The sequence below is a fragment of the Ctenocephalides felis genome, unplaced genomic scaffold (assembly GCF_003426905.1).
Source record: "Ctenocephalides felis isolate EL2017-DRISC unplaced genomic scaffold, ASM342690v1 CF-g0.4_SCAFFOLD_03571, whole genome shotgun sequence".
In the NCBI taxonomy this organism is placed as follows: domain Eukaryota; kingdom Metazoa; phylum Arthropoda; class Insecta; order Siphonaptera; family Pulicidae; genus Ctenocephalides; species Ctenocephalides felis.
In genome coordinates this window covers 57263674-57282599 of record NW_020539725.1, presented here as the reverse complement: position 1 = coordinate 57282599, position 18926 = coordinate 57263674, and the positions used below count along the sequence as shown (strand labels likewise).

At 28.7% G+C, this 18926-nt stretch overlaps 2 protein-coding genes and 1 non-coding gene across 3 annotated transcripts; 2 read left to right on the top strand and 1 right to left on the bottom strand.

The window, feature by feature from the left end:
• Positions 1-2704: 2704 nt before the first annotated feature.
• On the bottom strand, positions 2705-8273 carry LOC113386361 (melanotransferrin-like). The gene is made up of 14 exons (XM_026624145.1): positions 8155-8273; positions 7715-7977; positions 7367-7522; positions 7041-7174; positions 6720-6880; positions 6495-6639; positions 6039-6429; positions 4285-4449; positions 4089-4176; positions 3830-3997; positions 3540-3762; positions 3284-3471; positions 3041-3212; positions 2705-2942 (listed from the first exon to the last, which is right to left on the bottom strand). The coding sequence occupies exons 1-14, from the start codon at positions 8228-8230 to the stop codon at positions 2705-2707; spliced, it is 2568 nt and encodes an 855-aa protein (XP_026479930.1). The 5' UTR covers positions 8231-8273.
• Positions 8274-8392: 119 nt separating this feature from the next.
• Trnac-gca lies at positions 8393-8464 on the top strand. The gene has a single exon. It is a non-coding gene; the product is annotated as a tRNA-Cys (tRNA).
• Positions 8465-9074: 610 nt separating this feature from the next.
• Positions 9075-11095, top strand: LOC113384911 (dnaJ homolog subfamily A member 2-like). The gene is made up of 2 exons (XM_026622686.1): positions 9075-9220; positions 9486-11095. The coding sequence occupies exons 1-2, from the start codon at positions 9152-9154 to the stop codon at positions 10644-10646; spliced, it is 1230 nt and encodes a 409-aa protein (XP_026478471.1). The 5' UTR covers positions 9075-9151; the 3' UTR covers positions 10647-11095.
• Positions 11096-18926: the final 7831 nt, after the last annotated feature.

The window sequence follows — 18926 nt, the reverse complement described above, 5'->3', positions numbered from 1 at the left end:
TTATAATTGCAATCTTGAGAGATAACGCCACTGTAACTCTTTAAAAAAATCGCTTAAATATACTTTGAACCTTAGCTATTATGAGGAAAATTTTTTCCTAACTAAATTTTTTTTGTAATTATTTACTAGCACTCTCCTCAAGAGCATCAAATGGCTAGGGTCCCATATTTTTTATTTTCTCACAATAATTATTAATTTATTTAATTTAAAATTACGCTTAATTCCAAAGTTTTATTACCATTCCTTCTATCCAAGGAAATTACAAAAAAGCTCTTTTTTAAGCTATTAGAGTCGTGGTACCCCTTAAATTTTACTGGAGGATAAAACCCTAACTTCATATAAATTTTGTTCAACTTTTTAGAAAATTATACCAAAGTTATAATAAAAATTTAAAATAACAGATATTAATATAAATTCTTAACCACTTACCCCTGCTATTCCAGACAGCAACATAATAACACCAACGATGAAAACTTTATTATAATAAGTTTGAAGTTCCTTATTTTTTTTATGCCAACATCCTTTGGGGCTCGGCATATCGTTAAGGGACATATCAAAACATTCAACGGGTTTCAAAGGAATTTTACATGGCTCGTTCTCGCAAGGTGGTGGCGGAGTCCCGTAGCGACGAGCTTAATAAAAAAAAAAAATTATTATATTGCCCCAATTATAAATTAATGACAAATATGATTTAATATTACAATTTATATGTTAAATTTACGTTTTTGGATTCTATTCTATTTTGGTTTGCAAGAATGCGCGTTCAACCATTTGTAAATTTTGCACAAACGTCAGTTTGATTTCTTTCTGACGCCATTTTGAAACGAAATATATATTTTACAAAAGTTAATAATTCAAAATTTAAAGTATTATTGTATATTGATATAATAAGCAATGAACGATCTTCATATATTTAATATATCAACAATTAATTATTTTTAATTGCTGAACGAATATCAAATAAAAGTTACACCATAATTTATAAACAAGTTCCGTAAACATTATGTCAAAAACGATCATTAACAAATATAAAAACACTTACCTAGATTCCTTGCAGAATTTCTTACAGTATTAAGAGCACGAAACATTTCTAAATCCAACTATATATTTTTATATATTCGTGAAATACAATGAACACTTGTTTATCTATAATGAACACCTTGTTTTGTTTTAATTCTGAACTACTGCGATCACTGACGTCCCTTAAATATTTTAACGGTTGGTACAACTTCTTCCGGTATAATTAAAATTATGTAATTTCAAAGTTTTTAAAGCACAATTAAATTTAATTTTTGATTTATTAATTATTAATTAATTGTAATATAATTGCAATTATGAACACATTTTCAAATTAGGCGAAATTGCGAATTTAGACCAATTTTATAAATACAAGCTTGCCAATATACAAAAAATTAAAATAACAAATATAAATATTTGAATTCAAATTTTGATATTTTTATATGAAATTAGTGTAATATTTAAATTTGGTGTATAGGACACTGATCAAATATATACAATACTATTTAATTGAATATTTGCAAATTTATGTATTAATTAGACTATACATAAGCACTTTTCGTAGGATTTTTTACATACTAGTTTCTTACATAACAAAAAAAATTATTGTAAATATATGCATCACATTTATTGATTTTATTAATATCAATTTTTATCTTAAGTGTTACATATAAAAGGCACTATACATTGAAAGTATTATATAAATAAATATGCCAAATATAATAATAATTTTGCTTATCTATTACATTATTCTATTTCAAAAGTTTCAATGATCTACAACTCAAAAAAATAAAAGCATTTCATTAAATAAACTTTATCAGCAAAGGAATGTTTTTTTTGTCAATAACATATAAAGCCTAGCATAATAATATAGAATAACAAATAATATAGCCGTCTACTTCAAGAATTTTATGAGTTATTTTATTAAACTATATTACACTATCTATCATTAGATGCTTACTATTAAAATACTACAAAAATATTGAGTAAATCATATATAACATTTGTACTAAATATTACATATTGAACATTATTTCCTGCAGACTATTTCTTGAAGTTAAACTGAAAAATAGAAAAAATTGTACACACCGCAATATTTTTGAGTTAAATCAATTATTATTTATGCATCATTGTAGTGCATGCTTTTTTATTATTACTTGATTAGTTTTTAACTAGTTTTAAGATTACAATAAGATTCTTATTAGTTATGTTAGATTATGTTAAACCCATAAACCTTCATGGATTAATTTTCACATTTTTCAAACATATTAATAGTAATTTTCCATGCAAACAAAGCAATTTTTTCATGTAAAATATGCTACATATTGCTTATTTCAAAAATACATATAATTACATACAATTATTATTTGATATAAAATTTAAGTACATAAGATAAATTGCACTTCATACATTGGACGGAGTAAATAATTATCACAATTGCTTGTATATAAAAGTACAAGCATGTTATTTTATTTTTTAATAATATTTTTTTAAAAATGTATTATCAAATTGTTTTTAATTTCAAATATTAATACTATCAAAACAGGGATAGAAACTATCTATCAAAATAAATAGTTTTTCCACTACCAAAGAAATAACACAAATATTATATGGTAGTAGGTTATCAATAAATTATAAAATATATATTCAGAATTAGTAAATTATTAGTAAATAAAACTTAATAAAATCAGCAATGCATTGTACTAATTTTTAATGTAAACATAAATGAGATAAACAAGCTGAAAACATGCATTTTATTAGAGGAAGCACCTGCTTGACAATCCACAATACGCCTGGCACGCATAAAATCTTGTCCTAAATACAAATCATAACGTCTTTTCTCTGGCTTAATTACTTGTAACTGCTGCGTTGCATCTTGGAAAATCAAATCACTATATGGCGGAGTTGAATAGAACATGCTGAAACTAAATGTAAAAGTTCAGTTATGAAATTTTCTATGCCAGGATGTATGAAATTGATCATATAGCAAAACGGTTTTTCAAACAGATTTTGTATAATTTACCTAAAATCATCTAAATCCTTTCTTCCATAATATTGTTGAGCATAAATAAATAAATTAATATATGCATTAATTTGAGTTTCGTTGTATGCATAACCGCCACGAGTCACAACAGCATTTGCCTTTACAAGACCTAAATTACAACGCATGTATTCTTTCATACTGGCTCTCGTACCTAAAATAATATCATTCAAATTTAATGTCTCAGTTTATTGAAATCAAACTAAAGTGATTAATGTTAGTTACCATCAGGACACAGCAACTGAAAATCATCATTTAGTGTATTTCTTGCCCACCATTCTCTTCGTTTTCCTCCAGTATTTTCGGAAACAGTTGTGTGTTTAACAAATGCAACATGACCACCTCCTTCCACTAAACACCGGAATGCGCCTGTATGACCATAATAGTCTTCTGCTGCATCCCGCCGGCAGTATCTAATTTTATTAAAATAGATTATAGGTCAAATAAATATAATGAACGAAATGAACATTTGCGAGTTTACCTAAAACTAGCTCCATGGCACAGATCACACATATTATCGTAAGGAACACCGACATTATATTCAGTACTGAGAGCTCCTGGTACACAACTCTTACTGAAATATTCAGAAGCGGCTCTCATACTATCACAGCCATATGGCCTGATCCAACCATTAGCTAATAGATAAGCCATTGGATACACCCATCCTGCGGCGGTATTAATACCAGTATGACATGTGTTTTTGCCTGTAATATAGTAAATCACAAATATGAAAAAAATTCCAGTGCTATATTTAATTAATTTGTTCAATACCTTTCAAATATGTCAATTCAGTATCAGCATCTTCTTCTTTTGCAACAGCCACGACATAATATTCTGGTTCTCCTAAATTATAAACCTCAGATATTATAGGAATTAGTTCATATCGCAATCCTGCTGTATATACATCACTTGCATCTAAAACTGTCACATCTGCAACACCTGTTTAATAATTAAATAACACAGTGACTATTTCACATATTTAATTTAATTTCATATATTTTTTTATTAATAATTAAAATTTACAAAATACCTGATTGAATAGCTTGCATACAATGAATGTGAGAATGGCTTTTATAGCAAGTCATTTCTGGTTTTAATAGTTGGGCTTTCATTGCTGTCTGTAAAAGTATAAACGAGAATAAATAAAGATTCTAATGTAATTCCTCTGAATTAATTTTCATAAACACATTTTTAAAATCGTATTTTATAACGAAAAGTTTGCTTACTCTCATCTTAATACATTTTTCCATTTCAGCCTCTGATGTAACGCATAATGTCATTCTATTAACAGTACATTGCCTTACTTCCAAAATAGAATCCAGCGCTTTGTCTAAGTATCCAATATAAGTCTGTTTATTTTCTGGTAAAGAAACTAATCCAATGCTTGTATCCTAAGACATAAGATAGATATAAAAAAATTATTTAATAGTAATAATAATAATAATTACTACAAAAAAGCTAAATTTCATGGTATAATGTAAAAAGAATAATCAATCCTGATTTCTAGAATAGAATTTTTTTAGATTTTAGGATTTCTACATTTTAGGATTTCTAGATTATAGATTTTTTAGACTTTAGGATTTCTAGATTATAGATTATATTCTAGATTTTTTAGGTTTTAGATGTTAGATTTTTAGTTTTAGAATTTTTCGAATTTAGATTTTAGGTTCTACATTTTTGGTTTTAAGTTTTTTAGATTGTAGGATTTTCAGATTTCACGATTTGTAGATTTTTAGATTTCACTAATTTTAAATTTGTAGATTCTTAGATTGTTAGATTTTAGGATTTTTAGATTTTTTATTCTAGATTTTTATTAGATTTTAGATCATTTTAGATTTTAGATTTGTGTAGATTTAGAGTTTTAGTCTTTATTTTTTTTTATTTATGGTTTTTAAGATATTATACTTTATAAGATATTTTAGATTCATATTTATTTTTATTTGTGTATTTTGTGTATTAACACTTTATAATCCATTTTTATTTATATTAGTAAAACATAGTAATAATTTTTAAAGCAGGCACATAAAATTTATTTCCAGTCATTTATTTTTTCGAGTGAAAAGTTTTTGTTTTCCAATTTAATCAGTATCAAAAATAAATTCATGACAAATTTGAATATGATTTATAAAAATTACGAAATGATTATCAAAATGGCTAATGAGTTATACTTGGCAAGATTCATTATCATGTATAAAGTCTTAGATTTTTTAATGCGACCATTGCATTTTCCTAGAGTGATTTATGAATTACTAACATTTAAAAAATGTAACATACAAATTCTTGACAAAAGTCATTGCGCCAAGATGTTAATAAATTTATCACATTTGATTCACCTCGGATTTTTATTAATAAGTGTACTACTCAGTATTTTCATAACTAATGTATTTCGATACATTTACTATTGGAAATATCAATCTTCTGTTGATTTAGTGCTATTCAGATGGGAAGGCTTCCTGATCTTATTCTCAATTACATATTTGTTTGACAATGTGGTTGATATGATATTGCAATATGAAATAATTCCAACGTGAGTAATTAAAAACAATAAAAATGTAAGTAATTAAAACTTCTTCTCTTTTCAGTGCAACAAAATGTAAGATTATCAAGAAAACTCAATAAAGCAAGCAAATGAAGTGAAAAGAATGAGCAGAAACTCTATATAGAATGATCTATAAATGTAAATTATAATTTTTGTGTATACCTATTCGTGTTTAATAATTATCTTTGATAAAAATATAAAATAAATCACTCAATATTTGAATTGCATTGCAATCAGATCTTGAGAATCATTATTACGAATTTTATGTTAAAAGAATTTTTGATTGAAGCAAATTTAAATTTTCAAAATCAATTCTTTTTATTTAAAAAATTTCTTTTTAAATTTTTAAACTGGAATTTTTGTTGATTACTATTGTGTAGCTTTGTAACTCTGAATAACTATTAAGCATGCAATTGCTTACTTCACATTTCTATTAATCACCTGAAACATTAGATTCAATCGTCCGACATATCTATTAGACTCGAACAAATCAAATTTCTCATAGAATGATGGATCAGCACTTGCATTGTATCTCTCGCCATAATCGTTGTCGATACTGTCATGCTTTAAATTTCTATAAGTATTATTGTAAGGATCATAATCATTATTCAAGTCTCTTCCATAGTTATTATTGAATCTGTTATTGTTATTGTAGCTCCCTTGATTGTTACGATTGTAATCTTGAAAACCAGAATTACGGTTGTAATCTGGATTAAAATTTTGATCTCGATTAAAATCATTATTTGAATTTGACCCAAATTGAGTATTATTATAGTTTGATTGCCTTGCATAGGAATATCTGGATGCTAATTGTTTTAAGAATTGGGTATAGCTGAAATGTGAAATCAAAAGTTACAAAATAATCAAAAAATATACTATCTAATGAATATTACTAACCGATATCTATTTTCATAGTTGTGTGCAGATGTAGTGACAATTGCATCAGATGGTGATGTTCCCCAATTACATTGTCGATATTCAGAAATCGGCTTTCTAGTTCCATCTGTGCACAACAATTCAAATCTGCTTTCCTGAACACTTCCTAAATTAATAAACAAATTCAATTTTACCTTCTAAGCATTGATGTTAAAAATATCAGCAATATAATTAAAAACTACTAACTGAATTCTTTGCTCCTTATCATTTGTTGCACAGTGTCATGTCTTAGAAAAGCAATGTCACCAGCTTCTAAAAGACATCGAAAAGCTCCTTCGTACCCAGCATAAGGATCTTTTGAGGTACATTTTCCACCAGCCACTTTACCAGTGCACAAAGAACACAATCTAAAAACAATAATTTTAATTTATAAAATAGATTTAATCATAAACAATTGCAAAAATGTATTCTATGTAAAATCTTATTAATGTTAATTTTAATTCTTAACTTGTATGATAAGAACATGCCATTCGTTATTGGTATTATATGTAATAATAATTAACTTACTTATCAGAATTATCGCCAATAGGATTATACTTGTCGGTTAATGAATTTACAGCACAAGAAGGTCCAAAATACTCTATAGCTGATTTTACATGATTGTTGCAATCAATTATTTGCATACCTCCCATTTGCATCAACTAAATAACAATAATATCAACTAATAACATTTTATACACATACAATTTCTTAAAAAATTAAATGAAACGGTACATTTGCAATAGATGTTACCAACCATTAACATAAAAACGTTAACTTAAAAAAGTTATGGATTTATAATATTAAAAACTATAAAGTTATACTCATCCAATAGCTGTTATCATTTCACTCACAACATGAATTGGTAAAACCCAGCTAGCGTAATATCCAACACCTGCAAAACATGCTTTGACACCACGCAAATCACTTAATCTGGTAACTTCTGGTATCGTACCAGTTTTGACTACAGCTACTGCATAGAAATATTTGAATCCGCCATCATATTGCTCCTAAAAATTATTTATGTAAGTATTAAAAAAATAACAATTTAGAACAACATGAATAATACTAGCGTATTATCGTATGTACATTATTGTCATTGTTTACCCCGTAACTCTTGATGAACACCACTTACAAATAAAGTACAAAATTACAAAATAAAGTTCATATATAGTTCTCGTTTGTTGCAAACAAGTATGTACCTGCATAATAGGTATAAGTGAATTATATCTTCCAGCAATGAAAACATCTCCGGCATCTAAAGTTACAAAATGAGCCTTTTCAGAATCCAAGAGTGTCATGCAGTCTTGTTTATTAAATCCTTGAAGACATTTTAAAGTTAAAAAATCTTCTTTAAATAAAGCACGATCTCTTTCTAAAGCTTTTGTCAAATTTTGGCATTTATATTGCTCTTCCAATGTTACAGTACACCAAGTTATTTGCTCTTCTTCTTTTAGTTCTTGGCCTGTAAATAATAATATTTGTAAACAACATGATAAAAGCCATTCATTAATAACTATTCAATCATTAATAACATTCATTAATAATAGTGTGCAATTAATTTTTCAACCCAATTTTTTAAATCCAATAATCTAACTAAAAGTTAATTTAACCTAAATGAATATGTACGAATAGAAATTACCTAAACTAGATGAAGTTATTATAGCATATAATGATATAATTAACAAATGTACATTTATAAAATTAAAATAAAACATTTTAACAAATTAAAATAAATGTTGTCAAAAACTAAACATTTTTTGACAAATTACAATATATAAAAGACACACGCCCACATCCTACCACGAATAAGGTTGTTTATATTTACTTTATACAACAGAGATAGAATAAGAAAGAGATTTTTCGCTGTGCACGTACATGGGGATATAGCTCAGTGGTAGAGCATTCGACTGCAGATCGAGAGGTCCCCGGTTCAAACCCGGGTGTCCCCTGACCCATATTTTGTTTTTTATTACTAAAATTCAGTTAATTAATTCCTTTAAATATATCACAATTTAATAATAACGCGTTTACATATTATTTTATTAACAATACGTATACGCAAATATTTAATCAAATTATTGAATCATGGAAATGTATAAGTTATATAATTCTGCATCATTAGTATAATATAAAGCTAAAAATAGTGCAAATAAATTATTCATTTCATTATGTTAAGAAAATTTGTGCGTTGTATCCTGTGTAGTTTCTGTACATGTACCCCTAGCGTTTTTTATATTCCAAATATGTGTAATTTCAATGTTTATTGTACATACTATATTGTATATTCAACAAATTTGATTTCTAATTTGCTTACTGCTTTTATGCAAAGCATTGCACGATAATTTTGAATTGACATATTATTTATCACGATTGTCGATTATTTTTCTAATGACTGCATGAATTTTGATTGTGAGATGCGTTTCTAAATTGCTGTAACTTATTAATCCGATAATTTCGAAATATTTATTTTCGTGCGCATTTTTAATTTTGATGAATGTTTGTTGGTAACAGTGTTCTGTTAGCTTTTGGACAGTTGGTAGTTGGTAGTTTAATTTGACAACGCAAGAGGGATGACCACGCCGGTCATTTTGGCCATTTGTAAAATCTTGCATTAAAACCTATCCTTTTTGCTAAAAATGGCAGATAACAAGTTATATGATGTGTTGGGTGTTAGTAGATCAGCTTCAGACTCGGAAATAAAAAAAGTAAGTGTCAAAAATGTGTACATAAATTTATTTTATATTATGTTTTTGATCTAATCTTCCGTAGATTTCATTGCGATTATGTTAAATAATCGCATGGTATGAACTTGTAAAAATATTTCATTTTGCAATTATTCAATTGTTATTATTTTATTTCATTACATGAAATACAAATTACTAACATATAAATTACATGTTTTATTTTATAAGTGATATATAATTTATTTTACACATAATTATTAATATACTATTTAAACAAATTGTTCAGAATTACAGAAAATTGGCAAAAGAATTTCACCCAGACAAGAATCCAGAAGCTGGTGATAAATTCAAGGAAATATCATTTGCCTATGAAGTCCTTTCAGATCCCAAGAAACGTCAAATTTATGATAAATATGGTTTAAAAGGAATGCAAGAAGGTGGCCATGATGGACCAGGATTTGCCCCAGATGATTTATTTTCACATATATTTGGGGGTGGACTTTTTGGTGGGATGGGGGGCATGGGAGGAATGCCTAGAAGGCGACAAAGAGGTGAAGACACTATTCACCCATTAAAAGTGTCTTTGGAAGATATGTACAATGGTAAAACAGCTAAACTGCAACTTAGTAAAAATGTGATATGTTCAGCTTGTGATGGTAAAGGTGGTAAAGCTGGTTCAAGTATGTCTTGTCGCACCTGCAGAGGATGCGGTGTGAAAGTTACATATAGGCAATTGGGTCCAGGAATGACACAGCAAATGCAATCTCGTTGTACAGATTGTAATGGTGAAGGACAGGTTATTAATGAAAAAGATCGGTGTGCTAATTGTAAGGGTAAGAAAGTAATCAATGAAATTAAAATCTTAGAAGTTCATGTTGACAAAGGTATGAGGGAAAATCAAAAAATATACTTCAGAGGTGAAGGTGATCAACAGCCTGATGTTGAAACTGGTGATGTTATCATAGTTTTACAACAAAAACCTCATGATGAATTCCAAAGGTCAGGCGATGACCTAGTGCTACGACATACTATTTCTTTAACAGAAGCTCTATGTGGTTTTCATATGGTTCTAAAACATTTAGATGGAAGAGAATTGATCATTAGGCATCCACCAGGACAGGTTATTAAACCTGGAGATTTAAAAGGAATTGTGGGTGAAGGAATGCCTCAGTATAAAAGTCCTTTTGAACGAGGGAATTTATATATAAAGTTTGAAGTAACATTTCCAGCTAGCCACTTCACTACAGAAAACAAATTACAAGAATTGGAGGCCTGTTTACCTCCTAGGCCAGTATTCACAGTTCCAGAGGGTGAACATGTGGAAGAAGTAGATTTACATGATTATGATCCTAGCCAGAAATCTAGTAGTGGACGTGGAGAGGCTTATGGTAGTGACGATGAAGAGCATGGACATGCAGGCCCAGGACTTCAATGTGCACACCAGTAAATTGTGGCAGTGATATCACAAATTCTTAAATGTTTATTGCATATGTTGGATGTTGTGGTTTGGCAGACACTTTAGTATTTAATCTGTGACCAACATATGTTTGGTATATGCAGTGAATTAGGGGGATGGTTCTATCTTAATAAATCAATAACTGTAATATTTCATTTGTACATAGTTCCATTTCTTTTATTGTCCAAAATGACAATGTCTTTTGTGATTAATTTTATCAGAGAACAAGAATGGCGCAATAATACATATTGCTGAGCAACTCTAGCATAAATAAAAATATAAAATTTGCAACTATTGTAAATGTTTTAATTTTAGTGAAATAGAATGAACTAATTACAAAAAATATGATTGAATGTGGAACTTCCCAGTGAAATGCAATAAGGAAAATTAATTCAAATGGTTATAAAAACATGTACACATCAGGCAAAACTGTAATAATTAACACAAACTTTTGTACAATACTAATTTTCAATTCTATTTTCATTTTAAAGTACTTGAAATAGTGATAATTGTATGAAATTTGTCTAAAATACAATTTCTTTCAAAATTTAATTGTTTTAATAATGCAATAATTGAATTTTAGTGTGTATGACTGATCAATAACAAAACATAAATTGAGACTTAGATATAATTATAGTGATGCACGCACATTTTTTATATATATTTACTTGTGCTCTGGTATGAGTAAGTAAATAAATTATGCCATCAGTTGATACAATTGATAATATGTAGCTTTTCTGAAACTCACTAGTGTAAATAAAGTTAAAAATTACGTTAATTTGATGAATCTGGTAATATTTGTATTTTTACATAGAAATATATCGTAACTTCGAGTTTATTTGTAAATTAATATAACATGATATTTAAACCATGACTGTTTTAGTTGGTTATGAATTAACAACTACCAAATAGTGAAGTAATAGTGAGTAAACGTACTTTGTTATGGTGAAAAGTAATTTTGGTATGTTTGATTGCAGTTTGCATAATTTTATTTGTGCTCTAAATACATTTTGATTTTCCTAAATTTATAAATAATATAAAAAATATATAAGTATTTTTTTGAATTACCGCTCAAATCGATAGAAAAAAATTTACACGTTACCAACACTTAAAAACTAATAGCCATATTTGAATTTTTATTGCTCTACTGTCACGATTACAAACTTATCTAGGATTACAAATCTCGTGCAACATTATTTACGAAACGAAGTTTTGCAAAAGTTTTAGTTCAGTATTAATTTGTGAAAATATGGAACATTTATTATTTATAATTAACGAACAAGATCTAAAATGTATGTGTCATTTGAAACAATCCTTCTAATTATAGTTCAAGTGTTTTTTATTCAAAAGAGTTTTGTATTACTAACACCTGTTCGAGATGTCTGATGATTGTGGTAAGTCATAATTAAATTGTCATTGATTCAATTATTTAGGGATGTCAATAATTTGATATATAGGAAGTATAAATATACTTCTCTAAATTAAATTCTATTTGGTGAATGCGTTAATATTAAATTCTAATTTTGCTGAATGAGTTGTGAACATTTTGGCGGCAATTAAGTTTACGTGCGACTCAGTCAGCAATTGTAAACTGTTGCTAAAGAAAATATTTAATTAAAACAAATATAACGTTTTATTTATAAATTCAAAATATTAGTTTATATCGTTGCTGTAAAATCAAACTGGCGTGTATGCAAAATTGAGTTTTTAAGTTATAGATGTCAGAAAATGTCTTTCCTCTACGGTCTATATTTATGTCAAATCGTATTGTTAAATATAGTTTAAGTATAAAGATGATCCAGACAGACGTTGAATGGATTAAGTCACATATAAAACTTTTACTGTCTATTTTTGATGAAAAATAAGCATTTTGCAGATATGCCGGTTCATTTCACAAGGACGATATCCTCGCTGTGACTATCGCCATATCTTATGCCATATGTCTTATTAATGGTGCTTAAAAAATAATATACACAATAACAATTTATTTTCCTTTATTAAAAATACATTTATCCACTATTAATAAGTTGAACAAAGTTTTGGCCACAAAGTTCTGGTTTCTATTGCGACCATTCCGAACAGATATCGATCTGTCTGCGGATTCTTAATTCTTCATTGAAGTTATAGTAGCCCTATTTTGTCGTGAGAAGTCTATAAAAATGTTTATTAGACCTAGTCTATAAAATGTCTATTAGAGGAAGAAAATATCATTACGCTAATTATATCATAAATTTTTGTTCTATACATTATAATTTTATATTTAAGATATTATGATCTAATAATATCTTATAAACATGATAACAGTTTGTTTTGGAACGACTGTATTTAATTTTCCATTAAAAAAACAATTTTAAGTCTTGGTTGAAATTCAGCCAAAAAAAGCAAATTACTTCTAGAGCAAGGATGAGCAAAGGGGCTTCATGCGTCCCTTTAAATATTTTTCTGCGAGCCGCCAAACATTTCAAAAATAGAATTTTATAATATTACATAAACTTTCTCATATCAATAGATTAATCATAATATATTCTTTTCTTGTTGCATTAATTTATAAAATATTTACTCTTTTATAATTTTAAAAAATGCCATAAAATTTTAAAAATTAAATGCGGCCCGTAAGTTTTGGCAAAAAGTCGCTCCTTTTTCCTCTATAGAGGATTTTCACAACATTAGTATCAAAGTTCTCATACAATTAGTATCATTAGTTCAAATGATTAGCCAATATTTTTTATATTTGATGTTCATGCTTATCTGCCAACAGTCATCAAAACAAATAGGGTAAGTTATTTTAATCGTCCAAAAATCGAAATTGAATTTTTTTACATTTCTTCTTTCGCGTTTTGAAGGTTTCTGAACATTTTGAAATACCTCAGAAAAAATGAATGTGTGTGTATGTATGTATGTACGGATACAAATTTTCGACCACGTTTTCGGGCGCACGAATCAACCGATTTGAATCGCTCAAAAAACATTCGATTCCTATTGATGAGAAGACGTGCTGATTAGTTTTTGGTGAAGACAGTTCCAGCCGTTTCGGAGATACGGGGCAAAAAGTGCCAAAAACGGCAATTCAGTTTTTAAGAAAAACCCGATTTGAATGATCCTCAAAACATTTTACTTGTATTAACGAAATGAAGAATCGATGAAATTTTTGGTAAGGCAGATTTAGTGTTTTCGGAGATACAGAGGACAAAGTAAAAAAAATATATTTTGCGGTCTAAAATGATCATTAGACATATGCACATCAAATTATCAGATATTTGATAAATTTTTTACAAAAGTCTTAAGGCACGTTGCCATACACCACTAGTCTATTATTTTTTTTAAAAAGGATCATAACACATGTGCACATCAAATTACCAGATATTAATATCTTGTAATTTGATGTGTATAAAATTTTATAGAGATTTTGATAATAAGTACAAATTTTGTTTATAATTCTATGGGTTCCTTACCAATGTTCATCCGTTAGACTACTTAATTACCTCTTTAAAACAAATCTCAAATAAGAGTTTAAAATACAAAAAAATAGAATCCAACCAGTCACATTTTTTTTTAATTTTAAAATCCTAAAAATGTATTTTTTTTAAAGTTTTCAAAAAAAATTAAAAGTTTTCAAAGATTTTAATCGTTGGTACGGGAAGAATCAGCTAATTGCCTTAAGGTTATCCTGAACACCAGCAAATTTTTGGTCGTACTTAAAAGGAAAATTCTAATATCAAATGCCAATACATTGTTTGGTCTTCCAGATATGATTTTTTTTTTTTTATAATTTTATTTGAACAGCGATCAGAACTTATGAGTTCTATGAGCTGTTGTGATTAATATCTTACAAACTACGTTTGTTTTATTACAGATGGCAACCCAAACAGTTGTCACATCTCTGTATGATAAATTTTTATTACAATCTCTGTAATAGGGCAAGTATGGTGCAACAATGCCGGGTGAGGGCTATTTTCACTTGGAAACATATGACAACAGGCTGCTCGAAGTGGGTATCGAACCCGGGACCTTCCAGATATGATGGAATTTATTTCCTTTATCCCCATGTTTTTTCTATATCTGCATCTACTACCATTTCGATCGCCACCATGCAGTTTTGCCACTGCGCTCTCTAGAGGTCGACGTTGATTTTTCCGATTTCATCTTTAACTTGCTCCTATGAATTTAATTGAAGCATCATAGCAGGGATATGTAGCGCGCTGAATTAGTATTTGTATTTATATTTACTGTGTGCAGTACAGTGTATGTATGCTGTATGTGTTGTATATTGTATATATAGGCGTTTGTTTGTTAATTTATGTCGGCTTCGTTGTCGGAATCATGGACATGTTGCGTAATCTTTGTGTTCGGGTGACATTTGACTTGCCCCCGCAGTGATCACCCGTGTTGCGCTCGATTGCTGCGTACTGGTGCTGGTGAGCCACGCCGCTTAGGGATGGCAATAATAAATACCAAATTTTTCGACACAGTTGATGCCACTTTGAAAATTATATATTATTCTGAAAATTCTAACATATCAATTATATATCAAGTTGATGCTCACATAAATAGAGATTAGCATTTTTTTTCAGTAAAGAGAAAACTAATGGTGGATAGGTTTGTGCCTTAAGGCAAATTGCTGGAACTTTCCGTACCAGAATTATATATTCGAGGGGAAAAAAATCAGTAATCAATAAAAAATTGATCAATGATTTACAACAATTGTTTTATACATTTTCAAAATATAATTAGGATCACTATATTTTTATCGTTCATAAAATATACAGTGACGATCTTATCGCTCAAAACACTTGAGAAAGTTAGATTTGAGGAGGTGAATGAATGAATCCATCTGAAGATATATTTCTTACGATTAGAATAACGCATTTGAAATATATACATTTTGAAACTTAATTGTGAATTTAAAATTCATATTTAAAGTATAAAACTTTGTATATATTGAAAATTTTGAAAAAGATGTTTTACTGAAAATTTTGAAATTTACTTGAACCGTATAAGTTAGCTTTAAAAACTGAAATTCTTGGTACGGAACTCAACAAAATTGTAACAAAAACATTAGTACTCATTTTTAAAAACTTCATCAAATATCTGATAATTTGATGTGCATACGTCTAATGATCATTTTTGACCAACAAATATCATTTTTTTTACTTTTCTTCTGTATCTCCGAAACCGCTAGACTCTTACCAAAAATTTCACCAATTATTCATTTCGTCATTAAAAGTAAAATGTTTTTTGAATCATTCAAATCGAGTACTCTATTCTCTCAAAAACTATATTACCGTTTTTGGGACTTTTTGCCCCATATCTCCGAAACGGCTAAACCTGTCTTCACCAAAAACGAATCAGCACATCTTTATATCAATAGGAATTGAATGTTTTTTTAACCATTCAAATCGGTTCATTTATGCGCCCAAAATTGTGGACGATAAACTGTATCCAAACACTACACACACACACACATACATCATTTTTTATGAGGTTTGCCAAAATGTTCAGAAAACTTTGAAAGATATATAAAAATGTTCATTTCGGTTTTTATGCGATTACTATAACTTACCCTGCGGGAAGTTAGAAAAATTAAATTTAAAATATAACAAACAACAATTTTACTTTTGGCTCTGTATTTTCACATAACACATACACGCTGGTATAGGTCAATTGAGTCTATAGGCCTACGCCTATATGATGGTCAAATTGAGGCTGAAGATATTTATTTTGTTGCTTAAAGATTTGTTTTCGAAAACAACTATATCATATGATTTTAATCTATAGTACATTTAATTTTTGGGTTTTCAAGGACAATGCTTTTATGCTTCATGTGACCACATACTCGCTCACATATTTTGCGTTTTGTTTGAATCTGTTATCAGATTTTACATCCTCATTTCATACCAGTTGCGATAATAATTATTTTCGCCTGAACACTGCACAACCTGCAAACTTTTGATGTGTAATATGATTGCAATGGATTATAATAGATTTAAAGCCAAAGGTCTTCTCATGGCATGCCTTATTCTTAGCAAGTATAAGAAACGTTTTTATTTTGCCACTCTCGAATTTTTTTTTAAATTATTGAATTGAGATAATACGAAGCAAGTTAAGATATTATAGAGTATTATAAATATTAAAATTTCTATAAGAGCTTCAATTCCGACTTATTGACTTTTGAGCTTGAAATAAATATAAATTATGGACAGTAATATAAGAAAATAATTTGTAACCGTAATCACAGTCCAAATCTCTGCGGATCGATAACTTTGTAATTTGAGTGAATAGTATGAACATTAACTTGAATCAAAAAATAAAACTATAATTAATATAGGAACCAGAGCAATCATTTGGCAAAGTGATGATGGGTTGTGCAGATGTCTTATGATTTTTGTTCACATAACGATATTTACCATACGATGTTTACAATGATCATTGCTCGAATATGGATGCTACAATATGTACATACTTCTGTTGATAGTTCGCAATCCGCTGAGTGAGTCTATTGTTTGTAATGAGTGGTTATGAATGTTCAGAAGCGTTCTTGAAGACCAGGACGAGTTTGGCGGCCAACTTATCATCCGGTAATAGGGGAGCCCATGTACAAAATTTATTCTCCATGCGCTCAAGAAGTAAATACATGTGTCATTGTATCAAACTACTCACTGGCTTTCATTGCAAGTGTTCCCTATTTGCTTTTCAAAGTTCTTTATCATAACTGCCTTAAGTAGATACTTTATATCAACAATATTTCACTTTTTACATGAATTTTCAAGATTTCTGAAAAACTTCAGAAAGGGGTTTGATATCTCAATGAGTAATTAGTTCTCTAACAATAAAATAAAAATAGAAAAGAAGACAAATCTCAACTTCTCGTTCCTCAAGTGATTTTTATTGCATTGGTGCATTAAATTTTATTGTTCTGCTGATTTTTTCTTATCATTAGGGAAAATCATTCAAATCGCACTTTATAGATACTTACACTACCGATTGCAAATTATAAAACAATTTCAGGATCTCTTGCTATAAGTTCGACATATTCTATCAGTCTATCATAACTTATATTTTAGATTATGGAGATTAATAACTATATATATAATAAAATAAATAGAAGTTTCTGTCTTGTTTCTTAATATAACTGCCCTGCATATAACTGAGCAAGTCTTTCTTTAAAATTTAGATTTTACCTAACATGACTTATGTTTTTCAGCATTGAATGGAGAGTAATAACTTGTTTACAAGTTTAAAAGTAAAAGTATTATTTTTACTACATATTTGAAAAGCTGCTCAAAATATACGTTATTTCGCATAGGTGCTTCCACATTTGAGACAGATTCTGTTCGTTTTACATTCTCCATAATAAGAAATACAGACATGTTTTCAATGAAATTCTGTATTTAATTCTGTATTCTTCATTCAGTATTGGGTGATTTTTCTGTTGAGCTCTTGTTAGTATTTGATGACAAGTTCTTCTTGCAATTGAATAGAAGTTTCTGTCTTGTTTCTTAATATAAACTGTTCCTGCATTTATTTGGTCAAATTCTTTCTACAAAAAATTTATGTTTTACTAATAATTTCTACTCATTTTTGGTCAATGATATCTAACCAGACTTGGAGATATTATTAACTGAATTGACTCTCGAGTTAGTATATAATTTTTGCAAATTTTCGGAGGTGTTTATTAATCTGAGAATTAAAGCCTTCCTTGGTTCAGCTTCATAAACTATCAATACATAATTCGAGTGATAAAGTTTGGTAGAAAAATGTGTCATGTTTTGCTTTTCAGTTCATCTGTATTTGTAAGCTGTAATTGCTCCTAATGAGTAGAGCAGTGATTTCCAACCTTTTTGGTCCTTTGCTTCACTTTGAGGTTTCTAAAAATTTCATAGCAAATTTTTGTTAATTTATTATGATTACATATTATTACATATGATTACAAATTGGGAATTTGGTTTCAGTTTCTTCAAAGTCATTTTTTAACTAGTCAGTGTTTTTAAATGTTTGAAACAATACTATACTACATTACATTCAAATAACCAAAACTTTCAAATTGTCCTCCTGAATTATCAAATTTCTCCCCGGTGGCGCGTTGCCTCACGTTGGGAATCACTGGTGTAGAGGCTTGTAATACTTGTAAGTACAGTTGTACTATATTACCGTGATACAAAGCCGCGGCCAAAGAATTAAAAAAACAACAATTTTCTCTAATTTCAACGCGCAATTTCAAATTGCTATTCAACTTTTCCTCGGCTCTCTGTCCTTACATAATGTATTTAGTGC